This window comes from Poecilia formosa, unplaced genomic scaffold (assembly GCF_000485575.1).
Source record: "Poecilia formosa unplaced genomic scaffold, Poecilia_formosa-5.1.2 Scaffold82, whole genome shotgun sequence".
Classification (NCBI taxonomy): domain Eukaryota; kingdom Metazoa; phylum Chordata; class Actinopteri; order Cyprinodontiformes; family Poeciliidae; genus Poecilia; species Poecilia formosa.
The window spans coordinates 938,978-958,662 of NW_006800021.1; the positions used below are offsets into that span (position 1 = coordinate 938,978).

At 40.0% G+C, this 19,685-nt stretch overlaps 1 protein-coding gene across 8 annotated transcripts in view; it reads right to left on the minus strand.

Moving 5' to 3' along the window:
• fbrsl1 (fibrosin-like 1) overlaps positions 1 to 19,685 on the minus strand; it is a 254,770-nt gene that overhangs the window by 200,451 nt on the left and 34,634 nt on the right. For all 8 annotated transcript variants that reach the window (XM_016673819.1, XM_016673818.1, XM_016673817.1 and 5 more), the window contains exon 2: positions 710 to 811. In XM_016673819.1, coding sequence (XP_016529305.1) covers positions 710 to 811 — 102 coding nt within the window. The remainder of the gene's footprint in view (positions 1 to 709; positions 812 to 19,685) is intronic.

Consider the following 19,685-nt stretch of genomic DNA (forward strand, 5'->3'; position numbering starts at 1 on the left):
GAGTTTTTTTTTTTTTGTTGTTGTTTCCATCATTTCTCTCCTCTCCAGGAAAAAAAAATCTCCCAAAAATCTCCATGTTTTTCCCGCCCTTCCCTGCAGGCTTTCTTTGGCTAAATGAACAATCAGGATTGGTTAGGTTTGGGAGGCTCCTGCTTGACAGGCATTAGTTAAGAATCATATTTCTACATTCTTTAAAATGAGACGCTCGGGATTTTGCATAAATTCTCATTACTTTCCCTTCTTCTAAATTGCATTATTTTATTCCTTACGCTGCGGCGATGCCTGGCTTCCGCTCTGATTTGCCACCTACTCCTCCGACTAAATGGGCTTGCATATGGATGTCGGTGAGGCGATAATTGGAGCGTTTCTTTAACTCGTTCCCATCCTGGGGTTACTGGGGGTCAGCTCACACCAGGCTGATTTATGTTAAGTCATCTCTACGTTTAACCATGAGGCCAATTCGCCGTTGCTGTGTAACCACCTTAATCATTTCCTGTATGCCGGTTTCCTCGTACAGCACCGGAGCTGTACGAGGTGAGAGCACCACACCACCTGCCCTCTGATTTCAGCCTCAGTGCACATTCAGTGCTGCCATCCTCTGTCCAAATTCTCATTTTACGGGTTTCTGGGTTTAGTCTGCGGAAATGAAAACTGCAGCTCTCAGTGGGAGGTCTGGGGGAAAAGGGAAGGTTCTTGTTCGGGGACTCACCTCGCTGAGCTGCTCCTTGGAGTTGCTCCTGTGCGGCCGACTAAATTCTTGGAAAGTCTCGTCCTCTCTGAGCTTGACCGGACGCGGCGCCAAAGGTTTGATCTGCCAAAGACACGCGAGGAAAGAAGTCTGAAAAAACTATGTCGATAATCACACATAAACAAACATGTACACAAGTGGAATGTACCATTTAGATGACCTTCCAAAAAAACATCCATATTTGTTAAATCATTTCAAATGTCACTTTAATGCCACAAACTTTAGTGAACGGTTGGGCGATGTGAATTTTTAATCAATATTTTGTGGTAGTGTTGCGACAATGATAAAAGTGACAAGAAGAACTACTGAACACCTATTTTTTTAGGTAATTCTGTGACTGTGACTGCATGATACAGGAATCATACTGTCACAAACACAAGTACAGCACTTGAGAAACTTTCCCTTTTGCTTTAAATGTTTCCTCCACTTTCTCTCTGAGCCGTCTGTTGTGTTCCTTGGTCTTCACATTGCTGTTTTTTCTTTCATGTTCACTAATAACACTACTTCAAAGTGTGTTTTTTTTAATTATTGGCTGTAAAATGGAAAGTTCGTTTTTTTCGATGTAAAAGGAGTAAGAAAAAATAAAGAACAAAGAAACATTTCACTTGTGTGTTACCAGCTCAACACCTGAAACACAGCGACCATTACAGATCCACAGACCAAAGGAACCAAGACTCCCACATGCTGTTATTTAATCACTACTTCACTACTGTCAACTATCAACAATTAAATAGTTGAATAGCACTGTGATGGACTAGTGGCCTGTCCAGGGTGTAACCTGGCTTTCGCCATATGACTGCAACCCTGCAAGGATAAACGGTTGTAGACGATGGATGGGTGGAAATAATTGTACACCTTTATAAGGGTTACTCAACCAGTCATTAGTAACAAAAACAATACGGTTCGCTTTACAACCTTCAGTACATCTTGGTGTAAATTACTCCAAGATGTAATTTGTAAGATGTAAGATGTAATTGTACTTTGGAACATTCTAGCACGTGATCTGATCTTTACCTGTTAATTGTAGCTCTGGTTTCATGTTTAGGGTTTGTTATCCTTCATCCGTCTCAATTATTTCACAACTTTTAAAGTGCGCTGTGCAAATCATTACACATTTTGATCTGTAATGACGGCACTTTGCAAAATGTCATGTTCCAATTGCTGATTTTTGTGTTTTTCTGATGTAAAGCACTTTGAACTGCCTTGTTGCTATAATGTGCATTACATATAAATCTGATTGATTGATTTATATGTTGTGTTAAACACACAATGTTTTTGTTGAGCTTAACCGTACAAGTGAGCGCATGTTCTCTGACCCGCGTCAGTGTTACCCTTATAATAAAAGCTTTGCTTTCTTGCAGCCTGTCAAGCCACACAGTTGGCGTGTCTCCAAATTCCCAGCCAGATGGGAGGTTGGCGAACTCGGCGAGGGGGACCCGGCGCTGATGCGGAGTGGCCAATGAAAATGCCTCTCTCTGCTTCTCCATCTTGGCGTACAACAGTGATGACTGTGGGGTGTAATCCATTTGACTAGCAGTGAGCGTGTAGTAGCTCCCCCGGTGGCAAGTGTGGTGTCTGGCCCCGGTCTCCTGATCTCCACTGTAATTTAAGCAGATCACTGCTACAATTAACCTTTCCTGGTAAATATCAATTATGGCCCCCGGCTGGGCTAGAATTAAAAGGGTCATCAGCTAATCTGACAGGTCCTGTACGCTACCACCTGGCTGGGAAAGAGGGGGAAGACAGGGCAGCCGAGAAAGGAAGTGTTTGCCTACCCTTGTGCCCACCAGCGTACATGCCAAGCAGACAATTCACTTTTAATTACCCTGCTGCTGCCAAGGCCTGCATGCTGATTGGCCAAGGGGCATCGGCAGTCCGCTGAGGTCAATAGTGATAGTGTAGGGGCTAAATAGGGGGAGATGAAGAAAGGAGGGGCTCCTACCGAGCAATCAGGGAGTAGTGATGGAAGGAAGATAGACCTGGCAGGTGGGCCTAATCAGGTTTGACTTCCACATCTAACCGCGTCTCCCTCAGCCTCTCTCAGTTTCTCTAGACTTGCTGTCAGCCTAATCACTTCTTGAATCTCAAAATAGAAGGTGGCCCTTTTGATTTCCTCCTCTCAAAGGGAGCACAAAGAGAGCAATCCTTCTTGGCAGGCAGGCAAGCAAGCAGGCACATCAGCAGAGACAGAGCTTCGAGGTACAGTCGGTGTCACGTTGGTGTCAAGTGTTGTTGTTGATTACTTTGTTTACCCACCATCGGTATTGCTGACTAATTCCTGAAGGCACCCAAAGTGTTTTCATCTTCTCCAGGGCCCTGGGGGTACATTACCACGTCCGCAATCAATTTGGCAATTGATCAGAGCAAAGCTTCTAATTAGGCATCTAGGTTAATGATGCGGCGTGCAAGGACCATTCCCCAAGCAGCAGTTCAATGGAACAGAATGGCAATTGATCTGGGAAGGAATTCGCAAACTCTGACAAAAGACTGGCAATCCTGACTGCCTGTGATTATGTCGGGACTAACTTCCTGCCTGGGGAGGTGCTTAATTGGCCCGGGTTCTTCTTTCTTCCTTCTAGTGTGGGTCTAACAATACAGTTACTCATCAGAGGAGACGTCTATGATGTAAAATAGGCCTTTAATTTGGAGCTGATCGCAATGAAGCAGATTCTAACGTCAGCATTGTTAGCGGCTAAGGCTTAGCCAAGCATGGAATTCCCCGAGGGCTTACAAATGGTTTGGATTTTGTCTGTTTTTTTTTTGTTTTTTTGTTTTTTTTCTAGTGCCAAGCCAAAATGTTCTCACACAAATTATTTAAAAGAAGTGGGGGCTTATTAAGTGCTTTTATAAACTGAATATTGCCAGTCAGCAAGTCTTTATTATCTGATTCAGTCAACAAAGCAACTCGTTTCCCACTTCAAATTAAGAGTCGGCACAAGGTTTAGATTCATTGATAGCTCACAGTTCATCACCAGACAAATTCACGTTTTTACATCAATGGGATAGGACAATATAGATCTTGCTACATACTACTATTTAATAAAATGAAAGGATGTTTGATGTTTGAGAGAGATGTGATCATTCCCTATTTAAAAAAAGTAAATAGTAGAACTTTGAAATAAAAATTTAATTCATTCAAATGAAATTCCTATGTCTTGAAAACCATAAATTAAATTTGGTTGGTCCAACATCACTGTAATCTTTCTATCTCTATTTATTCCTCCTAGCAGCAGCAATAACACTGAATGGCAAAATGCGACCAGAATCTTTAATAATAATAATAATAATAATAATAATAATAATAATGAACTTGTTTCTCTTTGAAATAAACCCGGTTGCCACAATTGAGGCAATCATTCAGTTTTTTTTTGTTGTTGTTTTGTTTTTTTCCCCAGAATCACATTATGACTTAACCTGCAGACTTTTGCACTTGGCCCATTAGCCAATACAATGGCCAAAGATTTTGGCAGCATTGGCACTCCGTACACCCCATCTTTAAAAGTGCTGGCGAAACTTATATCGGTGTCTAAAAGTTTGCAAGTAAAAATAGGTAAATTAATATGATTTTTTTTTCTGGCCTATGGTTGAAATGCACCACAACATTGTTTTTGTGCTGAATTACTCGCCATCGGACAACAGATTTGTTTCGACAGTGCTAAGGAAAAAAAGTTGAAACTTCTTTCTCGAATTGAAAAATCACAACGACTTGTGCAGTACGACTGCTTGGATACCAGCCAAGGTCATCTTCCACATTTATGTACAGAGTAAAATACATGTCTCCGGCATTCATGCTCATTCAGAGGTTTCACTGTAACCCTGGATAACCCTGGACCCAGTGGAAAGTCTTTGGTTAGGCTTCATTCACTAATGAGCTGCTTAGGAAATTTGCAGTTAGGGATTCGTTTTTTTTTTTTCATTTTTATTTAACGTTCCTTTTAAACAGAGATATTCTTAAGAAGCAGTCGGGCAAGGTTAATCAGGTTAAAGCAATGAATGTGAGTAATTGTGTTTGTGTTGAGGAGGGTTGAACATGACGGGTACGACTTAAGTCTATAGATGTTAAATAGAAGGGAGAAAAAAAAAATCACAGCTAAGTAAAGGCTTGGGTTTTACATGAATAATGTACTAGAAATTAGCTCCATTAGTCTCGGTATTGAACATGTCTGCAGTCTGTCTCTGGAGGCCGCTGCTTTGTGCTCTTTAATTATCTTCAAAGGACCCTCCAGCATCTTAATTTCCCCCTAGTTGAGTAATGCTGGCTGAGGTCTGTACATTTATAATACTCTAACCCTGGGTTAAGTTACAGAGACCCCCTGTGAAGTACGGCCTACACCGGGCAGAGACGGCTCACATCAGAACGGCTTGGCTGGCCCTCCCTTCTCTTCCTTCGCTGCCCTTGCGGTGTCAATCAATCCGCAGCTCGTCAGCAGGGAGCTGGCTGAAGGCTACAGGGTGAAGCTTTGTTGTCCTGCTCCTTTGATCCTCCCTCCTCCTTCACTTTGCGGGGGGCGCAGGGAGTGAGGGGGCATCAGAAGGCCTGTGTGGTCTCCCCTCGTCCTCCTCCTTGGATCAGAGAGCCTGTTAGTTCTGACCTCACTCCTCTCCCTTTCTTCTCTCACTCTGCCTCAACTCTCCTTGGCTGCCATCACCTGTCATTAGCACTGAGGGGAAGCTGCGCCTCCTTCTTGTCCCGGTGTCAATCCTCATTACTTTAGGATCTTGGACCTCGCCCTCCCACCTGCTCCTTCCTGTCTAGCTCCCTCGATGCTCTTCTTCTTTTTCAAGCTAAGACGCTGCTCTTTGAGCTTCACCGGCGCAGGACAAGGAGGGGGAAGAGAAAGGGGAAAAAAAAAGGGATTCGGGAAGAAGCTGAAGATGACGGATACAGATCATTTCTCTAATTTGTTCTGAAAAGTGTCCTGCGCAAAGGACCCTCACCTCTATTAACCCGGCGACAAGCTGCTGCTGCTGCTCAGGGAAGCGTCAGCAATGTGTGTGTGTGTGTGTGAGGGCGGCCCAGTGGTGTGGCAGGCGGAGACACCTTGGTGCTTAGTGCCGGGCTGCGGCACCAGCTCAATCTATTGGCTCATTATCCCCCACGCCCAAGCTGGGGCGCAGACAAGTGCACTTTAGGGCCACAGGCCAAATTGATTCATCTGCCTTCATTTTGTTCAGGCGCAGAAGAGGCAGCTGCTTGGAGGAAGAGGGGGTGAGGGGGACGGAGACGAACGGAGCCGGAGAGTTGAGCGTTTCGAAGAGCGGATGCATCTGGAGAGTTCTGTGTTTGTGGGTGTGTTGCTCACCTGCGTGTCACAACGAGATCCCTCACGTAGGTTTCTTTTCTCTACGAATTAACGGCACAAACAGCAACTCCCTATTTAATCAAATTCGAGACGTACGCCGGGCTCCCTCCCCAATGCCACGGATGGAAATTAGCCCAAGGACAGGCCGGTGGATTTACAGCGGGGAGAGCAAATGGATTTTTACTTTTATTTTGATGGGTCCCTGTGTATCCATTAAGTCTTTTAATCATACATTATTCATCGGGCTCGCCTTATAATAAATTACCACTGAGAAAGAGATGCACGTTTGGCAACAAGGTCTGAAATGTCCACCTATGCGCCTCCGAAGCTCGACTCTGAACTTGGCATTTGCGGGTTATTTGTATTTAAGATGTAAAAAGTAAATCAATCAAGTTTATTGGTGTAGCACATTTCAGCAACAAGGCGGTTCAAAGTGCTTTACATCATAGAAACACAAGAATGAGAAGTCATAAAAACATCATACAGTCAACAACTGAGAAACCGATGACAAATATTACATTTTGATGAATACCATCATCGAATATGTTGGTCCATGTTTCATGTGGTTCAAACGCAGCTCTAAACAGATCAAGTCTCAGTTTTTAAAGAATCTGGATTTTAAAAACCACTACTAGATAATATTATACAGTTTGTTTGTTTTTTGACTCAATTGGTAATCGATAAAATCATAAAACTTTTATCTAGGCCTGTCACAGTAACAAATTTTGCTGGGCAATAAGTTGTTCCAGAAGTTATTATGACAAACAATAATATCGCTGTTTCGAGACCATTTTCAAGTTATGCAATGGAAATCGCACCATAATGCAAGTTCACCCTTTAAATATAAATAAATTTTAATTTGTAATGAACATTTTAAATATCCAACATAAACAAAAACCTGAAACCACAATTAACATGGATTCTGAGTTCTCTGTAAACCAAACTGTCCTTCAAAAACGGAGCAAGACTGAAGACTTTGGTCATCCATTTTTTTCATAGAGAGACAAGAAAAACTAAATCTTTGAGCTCATTTTAATTTATTGCCCCATTAATCGATTTATTGCTTATTGCAACAGGCTTGTTTTCGTTGCAATTTATCCTACTAAGAGAGTCCCATCCCTGCTCTGGACCGCATTGCATTTGCGAGATGAGCTTGTGAAAAATCACAGCAAGACGGTGTTTTACTCCGAGTAATGACAACAGAGGCTGGAGTCAGCAGATTAGAGGCAACAATATGTACAAAGAAGGTCTGGTGTAAACAAATCAGAGGGTGTGACCTACAAGCCATTTGGCATTTGTCCTCCCCTGCACACTGCTGTACAGAACGCTGCGGCGTGTAAAGCTGACAGGGCAGCTAGCGCAGCTGCCCAGCGGCGCAACAAAGAAGTCAACCTGAAAGCGAGGGTCTGATTCGCAGCCAACGGAGACCCCAGGAGAGCCCAGAGTGTCCCACAGGGCCCCATCCAGAACAGATGAGCAGGGGAGGAGGAGCCATCCCTGCGGGCATCGGGTCTCTGCAATCACTCTCACCATATGCCTCCTAGGGGAATGAGGGAACAAGGGGGGAAGGGGAGGTGCACCTGCTTCCAAATACAAAACCATCCCTCAGCACCTGTCCTGGGGGTTCACTGACAAATGCAACTATCACACACACACACACATGCACACCTCACCTGTCAGCCTGAACCACAGGAACAATATCTGCCCTGCGCTGATAAGCACAAGACCGCAGAGCAGAGCCCTCCCCCGCCCCCCGTTCAGTCGAACATCAGGGAAGACGCACGCTCAAAGCTACATGCAGCCATTAAGCTAGTGGTGTCAAAATGCTAATAACTTCTTATTGTTATCTCTCTACACTCTTCGTTCTTATCCGGTAATATACGTTGTATGCTTGTACATGTGAGCAGCACTGTAGGTAAGTTTAGAAAATATTTACCTCACTAACAAAATCTAACTGGGTTAATTCAAGAGTTTATACTTTTATTTTTTTTATTTTTTTTTAGCTACTGCTTCAAGCAATTCCAGTTGTACTTTAATTTGCACACAACTAAAGAACAAAAACAAAAAAATCTAAGTATCCTTTGATAATGAGAATCATTGATATCTTTTGTGTGCATGTAGCTTTCATTCATGTAACTGGTTGTGTAGATTTGTAACGAGGTGTGTTTACAAATGAATGGAATGTGAAGAAAATTACTAATATTTTCAATTACAAAGCAGCTACTTCAGAAAATGCAATTCAGTTATTTATTTCTATTGCACGATGTTATGGAAAACAAAACATTTTTTTCAACACTTTTTATGTATTGTAAAATTTCACAAACATGATCTAATTCAATGTCTGCCATTCCCAACGAAACAGATGTGACCAGAATTACCAGTGAAAAATGAAAAACATTTAGTCCAACAGCAAGTTGGACTAAATGTTGTTTCCTGTAAAAATATAGGGCCTCAAAATATTGTTTTATTTTTTTTATTTTTTATTAATATACCAGCTTAGTATTATTTACTGTTGCTGGAATTTAATTCTGCGATTCTCATATTGCTCCACCATTATTTGTGCTTAGTTCTGTCACTACTTTCACTGTAGTGTAGGCACGCTGCATCTCTCATCTCATTTCTGTAACACTTAAACAGACAGAGATAAGGCAGACGTAAACACTCTTATCAGCTGATGGTCTGCTGGTAGGACAGCTCAGCGAGCCAGACAGATGTTCAAACCACTATATGTGAGTACGAACACAGATTTACACAACATGAACTCAAAAACTGTCAGAACATCAAAGAAACCATTACGGCTTGCACCTTAAGATGTATGATAATTGAGTTAAAAAAAAAACAAAAAAACATCAAATATTGTTATTATTACTATCATTATTATAAATGGTACCCAGTCAGAATGTTATGACTGATTTCCAATCAGAGTTTTTAGAGTTTTGATGTGCTGATACAGAGTTTAGCTGATATTAATTTACCTTCAAGAGATGTTCTAGCCTCCTTGTGGTGAGTGATGTATAGTGGATGATGAAGAGATGAGAAGATGAGACATTGATATCAGTCAATGTGAAACATCAGTTTAGTAGTATTTCAAAAGAAAGACAAATTGATTAAAGGGTTGACATTTTAAACTGACTTGAACATCTTACATTAGCACTTAGCTAGTTCAGGCTTAGGGCGGTTATCATTGGTAACATTGGTAAACAGTCTCCGTGGGTACTCACTCACTTTAACTCAGATTTCCAAAAGCTATTTTGAATCCCAAAAACTTACAGGAAAGAAACTTACACTTTTACTGGATGTAAAACTCCCTGTTATCTCCTGAAAGTCTTGCTCTCTCTCACTTTCATGCAGCCTGAACGAACTCAATGCAAACAACTTAACATGCCATAGAAAATACAGTTTCCTTTCTAATTTCTTATGTCTACGTTGTTTGCATCCGATACTGAAAGTAGATAACTTTTGAGTCTTTTCCTATCAGTAAGAAAATGTTCAAGTTGAAAATGGGCAAATTCTGGTCGCTAGATTTTCTTTCTGAAAATCGATTATTAAACTGGTTTATAAAGCAACATTTGGCATCCACGGTCTAAAAAATATATATTTTTAAATGTTTTATTTAAATGTCTTAAAACTACTATTTTTACCTGAAACTTGTTCTTAAATAATTTCCATCACTGCTGAATGTGACACCAAACCGACCATTCTACTCAACTGATCTGCCGCCACTAATTATTTTTTAACACTTGAAAATGATCTTATTAGCAATCGAAAAAATTACAATTCTCAACGTGCAACATTCACACTCTCTCCTCCGTCTGCACTCGATAACTTTGTCACCCTCACACGTACTTTAAGAAATGTTTAATTTCCTCTAATGTAATCTGAAATAATTATCATCCGAAGTCGACATAAGTGCTGCAAAAAGGCTCCTTTTAACAAGTCCGCCAAACTCTATCACACACACACACCCCGCAAACACACACAGGTTCAAACTAGCTGTCGTCAGCCTGCCGTAATTTAAACACTGAAGATAGGACTGTGGGCTGAAGGAAATGAGCAACTGATTAAAAACTGTGGTAGATGAACAGACTAACCTTAGACTAACCTTAGACTTATTTTTTTTCCCACTTAGGTAAGGGAGATACTTTAATTAGCCTTCTGGTTAGGGCAGAGGCTCATAACCCTGGTCTTCAAGGCAAATCGCCCTGCATGTTTTAGAAAGCTGCTTGCTTTAAACGTCTTCAGATGAAGCCTGTTAATCAGCCATCAATTAAAATTGTCCTGGAGAATAAAAAGAAAAAAAATATTTCATCAATGTTTACATAAAACTGACCATTTTTTTTATTTTTTACAAACTGAAAAAATGTGCTTTGAAGAAGATGCTAGCTTTTAGCATTGCTAGCGCCATGTAGCAGTAGCAGTATTTTCACAGTGCTTTCAAGTCTTTATGTGATCACTCTTGTCAACTCAAAAGCGCAGCCCAAGAACTGCTACTTTTCTTTTTTTACTTAAAAATAAGAATGAAAAAAACAGACATAAAGGTGTCCGCTCCAAACTATTACGTAGAGAATTACTCTTCTCTGTTTCTTTCTGAGAAAAAAAAAAGTTTCAGCAATAAACTCAGACTCTATCCCAAAACTAAATGAGGTTTTTAATCAACACACATGTGCCACATTTGGCGACAGAATTTCAATTTTAATCAGAAATTCAATCAAATATTTCCATTCCTCACCAAGACATTGTTTGTTTATTTCAGTTCCTTAAAGTTTCTATTGTAGCAACAATTGTTTTTAATTTGGGTCTTTTTTTTTAAATTTGCCAACAAATTACAGAACTCTGCCGTTCAGGACAACTTTCACTGCACCAATTTTAAAAACAGTCACATGTTATGAAGCATTCCATACCAATACGAACAAATGCAGATTAGTTTAATACTAAAATGTTTTGGTTAGTTAAAATATTGATGTTTTGCAGCTCAATATAAAATCAGACAACCTTTTATTATTGATTTCTTCCTCAAAGTGAGTTCACACACTTCCCTTGAGTCTGAAGAATGTATAGCCAATAAACAACACGTTCTGCTGCAACTCAAATGTATAACGCATAAAGACGTACGCAGGCAGTTTATAGATTAGCATGATGTGTCAAGAGCGATCACAAAAATGATTAATAGACTAGTAGATTTAATACATTTGAGCAAATTGAAAAACTTGAAAAACTACAATGTGGAGCCAATGTCTCACATACACGCTACAAAGCATCAAATTAGAAAATATATATATTTAAGTAACATAAGTACAACTTATTCTCAAAGCTCTGTTCACAGACGGTCAAACACCATTTAAGGATAATGAAGAAAACCCCACAAACCAATGGAAATCAATGAACTTCCAGAACAACCTGGTTAAACAAGAACATTTTTTTACTGATTTTACAAAATAATCGACAGTCTGTTAAAAAAAAACAAGTTAGCCATTGCGAAAGTTGGCCTTTCAATCTGTGGCACCATGACAACGCTCTGTGACGCCATGTTGCTAATATAGTAAGGGGTACCATATTCTGAGACTACAAGTAGTGTGATTGGTCCAAAGTGATTGGTCCAAAGTGATTGGTCAATATGAACATTTCAACATGAACTCTAAATTCCAATAGGAGTCAGTGCAAATGGTCTCTCCCTGTAGAGGAGACCATATGGTGTTATTCAAAAATGTTCCTTAAATGTGAGAAACACTGATGAGAAACAGATTTGATATTTAAATAAAAACTCAAGGCCAATTCAAATATTAGACCGAGATGAAAAGCACTGCTGATTCTCAGATGTAACTCAGGCCGAGTTTGCTTTCAAGACAAGGGAGACAGTCACTAACCTGGGTCAAACAGTAGACTAAGGAGGACAGACTATTCACCTTGCAAACTTAAAGTTGAATGTCATCGACATAAAACGTGAACGGAAATGACCAACTGAGCCTTATGGAACCAGACAGGTTAGGCTGTATTAGGAAACCGGTTTGTCCTAATAGTGAAAGTTCAAGAAGAAAAGCAGTTTAATGTGGAACCACATATAGCCAAAAGCTTCTTACTTATTGAGTTGGATGTCAAGGCCCGTGGTATCTGAGATCAAATGAAATGATCAAGACAGACATGAAAAAAAGATTGTTGCAGACCCCTAACAAAGCTGTTTCTGAAACCTTGACTGAATAAGTTGCAAAGGCTCCACTAAAACTGTAAACACGTATATGTGATGCTCTGCATGGGTGCGACAAACCATGTGGGAAATGATTAAACTAACTTTTTCATAGCAGGAAAAATATTAACTTTAATTACAACACGCTAAGAAAATCCATGTACCAATAATGTGACAATAACAGTTGAGTAAATTTGGTGGTTGGTACTTAGAGAGCTACACATTGAATTTTTGAACTTTAACAATAACAAAACCAACTTAATGCAAAAAAAAAGAAACACAGTAAAGTGAATGACAAAAATACATTCATCTCAGATATTCCAAAAATACTGAGGGGGAAAAAACACAACACCTCTTTAATTTAAATTGTCACACTGTGTCAGAAGTTATCTACCAAAATTAGGAGATAAACCATAAGTTCAGAGAGAACCGCAAGTTTAAAGGAAAAAAAAAAAAAAGATGAAACGGGAGAAGTTTTAAGAGAGAATCAGAAAGAAGAAGGAGAGGAGGTTGGAGCGAGTCAGAAAGGTAGTTTGCAGGCAAAGAGTGAGAGCGAGAGACCAGGAGAAGCAGCCAGAGTGCTCTTGGCTTTTTAATAGAAGGCAGATGCAACACATGTAGAGAATCAGCCTCGGCTCGGCGGTGCGGCTTCCCTCTGATGTCTGAGAGCTCAGAGCGCACTTTCTGCCCTTGGAAAACTTCTGGGACGTTATCTCATGCCTGCACAGCACACACTGCTAGTAAATTCTGGAGGAAGTGTTATGTGTTAGATGAAGAAGAGGAGCCAAGTGTGTGTGCCCGCGTGTGTGTGCACTGTCGAACTCAAATGGATTTATTTGAATGTGTGTTCTTGCATGTGAGCTGAAATGTAAAAAATACACAAGCTGGACCATAAATGTTTGAGTGGTTGCATTTTTTTTTTTTTTTTGCTTCAGTGAGTTCAAGTTAAGATGGAATCAAAGTCAGTGGGTCCAAAGTCTCCGCTGAATCAAATATCTAAGAAATACTCTTTAATACACACTAACCGTGCAAAATGTAAAGCAAATATAGTTGTGATTTTATGAGGAATAAAATGGAATCAAAGAAATTAGTTATTAAATGTTTTTATTGACATCTACATGTGCTAAACTTGTGTTGGTTTGTTTTGGTTGGTTTTTTGCAGAAACAGATGTAGGTTTTATAAAATCATAAAAACACCCATCAGTTTTCATTTCTGTTTTGCAAGGTTTGAAAATCTCCAGAAGGTAAAACATCATAGGTTACTTCAGGACAGTGGATTACTTAACACATTATTACCACTAACATGTTCCTCATGCAACCGAGCATGATGCATGAGCATGAGCGTGATCCTGTCACGCTCTAAAATAAAAAAGTCTATGAAACTATTATTTCCAAATTAGGGGTATTTAAAATTCCTATATGTTCAGATATTCAATGTTTTGCCAAAAAAAAAAAAAATACAAAAAACAAAGTGGAATTGATCCACTTTGACCAATAGACAGCAGTGCATGTTAGTGGAGGGGAAGAGATGCACGATTTTATTTGTTTTGCAACTAAAACTCTGAAAAATATGGAGTGTGTCTGTTTGTATACTGCAGTAAGTTATATCACATGGAGTGTGTGAAGTGCGAATGTCTGCATGATTCAAACAGCTAAAGATGGACATTTTTGCTCATCTCTTTGTTAGCAGCTCAAGCTAATCAGAAAAGTGTTTGAAGAGCAATTTTTGAGTTTTGCCTCAAATTCTTAAACATATTTTGGGCTGAACTTTGACTGTGCCACTGGAAAAGATGAATATGCTTGAATCTAAATTACTCCACTGGAGATCTGTCTGTCCTATGAGAAGATTAATCTCCATGTCAACCATTAAGCCTGACAGGTTTTCTTTCAAGACTAATCAATCGCATCAACACATCAACTCTGACTGTCCAGCTGAAACAAAACAAAGATTCCCAAAGCATAATGGCGCCACTACCATGTTTCGGACACTTGGTTGCTGGTTATACGAGGGGTTTCCTTCTCCTTGCCTGACTAAAAGTTTACCTGTCAAGAGATTCTTGAGCTGTGAACCTCTGCAGTACTTCCAATCACTCATTGGCTGATTCTCTGAATAAAGCTCCACTGCAGTGTTTCCTGGTTTTCATGATGATATGATGTTACTGATTGAACTGGATTTTAATTAGCAGTTTTAAAGAAATGGGGACTAAATCCAACTCTAAGCCACACTTTTCAGATTTTTATTTATGAAAAAAAAAAGGTTTGAAAAACATATTTCCTTCTACCTAACAACTATGCACCACTTTGCATTGATCTATATTATTAAATATCCAAAAGATTAATTAAAGTAAGTTAAAAGTGGACAAAATGTGGAAAGTTCATGCAAAACATTGCGGAACAGATGTCCAACTAAAACAGTATATGCTAAGGTCACTGAGGACAAGTAGAGTTCAAACACGCTAAAGGTGAAGTGTGAGTAAACTCAGAAGAGTTAACTTGAAGTGAGAAGGAAGCTGTGGATTGAAGAACAGTTGGCTAAGCCTGGGGTGGAAGGGCAGGGTCGAGTGTAAAATCAATGGAGAATGCATCCAGAAAGGGTTGCTACAGGTCAGATGAGAGAGAAGTGAGAGAAGGATAGCTTCAGCCTTCAGGTGAGCAGATAGGCGGGAGCAAGTGGAAGAAGAACAGAGACGATGCAGGAAGCTTCCTCCGTGTCATTTCTGTGAGTTTGCCGGTGACGTCTGCCTCTTTGCTGTCAGCCGCTTCACTCCTGACAAGGACGAGCAGAGTCAAGTTGCTGAGGAAGTTTTAAAGAAGCAGACGGAGGAGGAAAGTGGGAAGAGTAGAGCAGATAAGATGAGAGGATTCTGAAGCTTTGGATTGGTATGGAAATCAGGTTTTTGGAAAGAGAGAGAGAGAGAAAAAAAATAAATAAATAAAAAGAAATGATGAAAGGCAGATGGAATCAGCCCTCGACATGACAGCATCCAGCCTGGAGAGAACAGATCTACTGCTTCTGCAATTACATGGCTGCATTTGCATCTATATGATCCCTCAAAATGCTGACATGTGCTGGGATTTGGGCCGTGCTGAATGTGTGTGTGTGCGTGTGTGTGTGTGTGTGTGTGTTTGTGTGTGTGCGTGTGCGCGCGCGCGTGTGTGTGTGTGTGTGTGTGTGTGTGAGCATGTTGGTGAAGTTAGAGGATCTGACAGGCACTGCTTGTTGCACTGCATGCACACAGTTGTGGTGGTAATCTGTTAATAGGAATAATTATTTAATTTATTCACTCTACATTCACATCAGACTTTCTTGTGTCTCAAATGACCAAGAGTAGAACAAAGTAAAAAACAAAAAATTTTAAAAACAGCACAGCTTTCTGGAGATTTCAAAAATCCTCCATCTTTCCTCCAAGACCATTGAAGCTTAAACAGCAGGATGAAATCGAGTTAGAAGGTTTTTCATTTATTACGAAGCAGCAAAACCAAAAACAAACAAACAAAAAAAAAAACCAAACAATGCAAAGACAGACATTGGTGTGGCTTGCCTTATCAAATTCAAAACCATCCAAAGATCCAAAATGTGATTACTTTTATAGTGGCACTTAGTGAATTTATGTAAGTATAATTTTCATCAACAATGCATATACTGTATTTCAGTCCCAGTCTAAGCTGGACAATAAATCAATAATATATACTACAACGGACATGTGATCAATACCAAGAATGTCTAGAATGCCATGTAGTGAAAATTGTGAATAAAACAGGAAAGGTCATGGCACCAGTTTGGTGATATTTTAGGTTTTTGAAACAAAAAATAAATTACTGATAGACAATTATCGATATTGACTTATATCTTGGTAAGCTTTTAGCCCTGGTCCCAGTTTCTAGATGTAGGATGTAGTCTGGGTTCTACTGGAATAAAACAGTTACAATAGTCCAAGATAAATAAAAGCAGAATTTCAGCTACATGAAATATGGACAATATACATGAGAGCAAATTTTGTTTTAAAAACTCGAAGGAAACGTTTCGTCAGAACGTGACGTAGCAGAGTTACCTAAGGTGATGATGCAGTCAAAGACGACCCACATTCAGAAATAACATCCCTGTTAAAATGTGCCCCAGTACTCGACATGACCCCCTTTCCAATCTGCAACCGATGACTCATATGTTGCATTAATGCACAAACACTCTTGAGCCTTGGTTGGTTTACCAAATACAATATTTAGTTTTTGAATCCATTTTGGAAAATTTCTTGGTTTGTAGGAGGAGAAAATGTACTGTGCAATGCAGAGTGAGGAGCTGGAGACGGGGGGAAGGTGGGTGAGCGCTGAATGAGAAAACAGGAGGATTTTGGGAGGCTAATTGTCTAGGGGAGCGGCCTGGGCAACCTTGGTAGGGTGAAAAGTCAGGGGCTTTGGCTTTCCAGGGCACAATACTGCCAGGGTAATTGTGCAGCAGTCGTGACCTTGCATTGCTTAAACTTGCCCTCCTCTCCTCATCTTTTTCTTTCTCCTCTCCCCTTTTCTCGTGGAAGCTGAAGAGGAGGTGGGACCTGCTCTTAGCTCTAATGATGTCAGTTCCCCGGAGGATTGCCTCCGTCTGCTGAATCCAAACAAGTAGCCTTCAAAGTCTTAGCCCGGACCTAGACAAACACACACATGCGCTCAAACACACCCCGGTAAACACAAAATTATTAAGGGGTGTCTGTCTTGCTTTTCTGCTGTTATACAGCTTTGTGGTCCAGTTATAGAACTTCAATGGTATTTTGACACAGACTTCATATTCAATGTATCATTTTCTTCAAAGGCTTAGAAATTATTTCTTCTACTACAGATTATTTGTCTTGAGCACTTTGAGTTATTGTAGAGCTGCTTTAAATAGAGTTACAAATGCAACTTTAGCATAAACTTTAGCATTTTTTTTTACAGTGTTAATGGTACTATTTCATGTATTTGGGGAAATAAAACTAAATATATTTGCGTATGATTTCTTAAAGTGCAGAACTTGTTCTTTTGCCACCTTGGAAACTAACTAAACACATCATATCTAATCAGACTCCCTGGAATTTGAACCAAATTGCACCATAAAACCAAAGTCTGATCATGTATGATTGGGTATATTCATTATGCTTTTCTAGTTTTGGAGAGGATTTGTGCCCCAGATACATGGCATTTTTCAATTTTATAGGTACATGCTCACTGGCCACTTTATTGGGTACATCTTGTAAGTACTTGGTTGGACCATCCTTTGCCTTCAGGATTGCCTTAAGTCTTCATTGCATGAATTTCACAACGTATGAGAAACTGTTTGGTCTATATCGATATGACAATTCATGCAGCTTTGTCTGCTACACTTCCATGATGCAAATGTTGCTGAGATCTGGTGGCTGTGGAGGCTACTGGAGTAGAGCTCATCATCACACCAAGACAGTACTTTCAGCAACCTGAACTGTTACATAAAGCAGGGCGGTTTCATGGTTTCATGTTATTTCTGGAAAATCCTGAACCTGCCATACGAATGTTGCAGCTGGTGCTCATCACAACAGGCAACATTTTTGTTTGTCTCTTTCTGAAAAGCTTGTGTGAAACACAGCATCAGTTTCTTGATCTTAGCTGAGAGAGGTTGTAGTCTTCTGCTGCTGTAGCCCATCTGCTCCGATGTGTGATGTCTTATGTGTTTACACATGTTGTTACATACTTTGGCACTGACTAGTGGTTATTTGAGCTATCGTTTCTTTTCAAACCAGCATGGCCGTTCTCCTCTGACGTCAAGAAGAAACTTTTGTCCACACAACTGTCAATCACAGGATATTTCCTCTATTTCTTGCCTCTGTCTACCCTACAGATGGTTCAGATATCAACTTTGATGGACCTGATTAAAATAAAAGGCAATGCCACAAAATGGTTGTCATGTTCCTCATACTCAAACTGCATGTCCGTCTTGTGTTTCAATGGTAAGCATTGTTTTTTTTTAAACTGTCTGCTACTGTGAAACATGTAATGTGATCTCCAGTTAAGAAAGGCTGGCATGGACTTCATTTGGCATAAAACAAATTCTGTTGCAACTTAGAGACGCCGTATATACACCTCAGATATGTGGCACTACAAAACAAAAGTATGCAGCTGCTACTCAAGTGTCAGTGATGAGCCAATGATAACAGTACTTCATGTCATCAAATACAAATGCTTGAAATGGTTCCTATGTAACAGTAGCCTGACCTATTTTTGTATTAATTCAGCTAAAAGCTACATGACCGCGTGGGGTCACTTCTAGACTATGCATGAAGCAGATTGGACTTTCCTCTTTATGTGGTTTAAGAAACAAAAAACAAGATGATCTTTTCAGCTTGAAATGATCAATAAAAAACGAACTGAGGGATGGATATATGATCCATCCCTCAGATGGATCATATATTATATATATATGGTTGAAGTGATCAAATATCCAGTAGTGCTGGATATGTGTTTTTAAAGGCATCATAAAAAGCCATTTATGCCACTGTGATCCCTGTGCTTTAAGCCTGGTGTGGTTAGTGACAGTAAGTAGACAGTAACTCAATAACACTAACAGCAGAACGACAGAGGCTCAGAGTGAGGGTACATCCCACATGAAGGCTGAGGAGGAGGGGATTGTCCAAGCTTACAGAGGCCTATAATGATTAAGACCTGCAAGCAAAGGGCCATCTACCAGGACAGTTGTGCTATTGGCCAAATCTTTTTTTTTTATTTTTTTAAAAAGCATAAAGAGACTCGAAGTAGTTCATCAAAAACAACTGACTCTCTCCCAAATTAGATGCTTTCAGATTTCCCAGTAGATTCTCAGGAGTGATCTGTGGATACTGACCTGTGAAGTTTGGTATGTGGTATGCTTTGTGAATTCATGCCAAGCCTGCTTTGTCTTCTGCAACACATTTTAGGCATACTTGTTCTTGTCGCGTTCTATCTCTTCATCACCTGCCATGGGTTTTTGGCAGCAGGGAAGTTTTGTATCATCTCCACTGCTCTTTCAATTGCATTACCATCATAATTACCCCATGAATCAGATAAGCACTGTAATCAGTTTTATCTGCTTGACAGTCTTTTTTTTTTCTTCACACTCGCTTTTCTTGTTTAACATGTTGAACAAGAAAAGAAACTCCTACCACACATTGTGCCAGTCTTAAACTGCCAGTTACATCGACTAAGAGTTTTCATTTGGCAAAAATAATGTTAAGCAAACACCCTGACAGGTGAAGTGAGGGACACCCATTGTCTCTTCATTGTAGCGCCTACATTAGGCAGCAAGTGAACTACTTGTCCTCAGAGTTGATGCAGTAGAAGCAGGAAAAATGGGCATGAATAAGGACTGCATGTGGCTAGATAACTGGGGGAGCACATCTCCAAACCTGAAGCTCTCATGGGGTCCATCAATGTTTTACCGGAGTCAAGTGAATGGTCACTGACCAGGTCTTTGCAA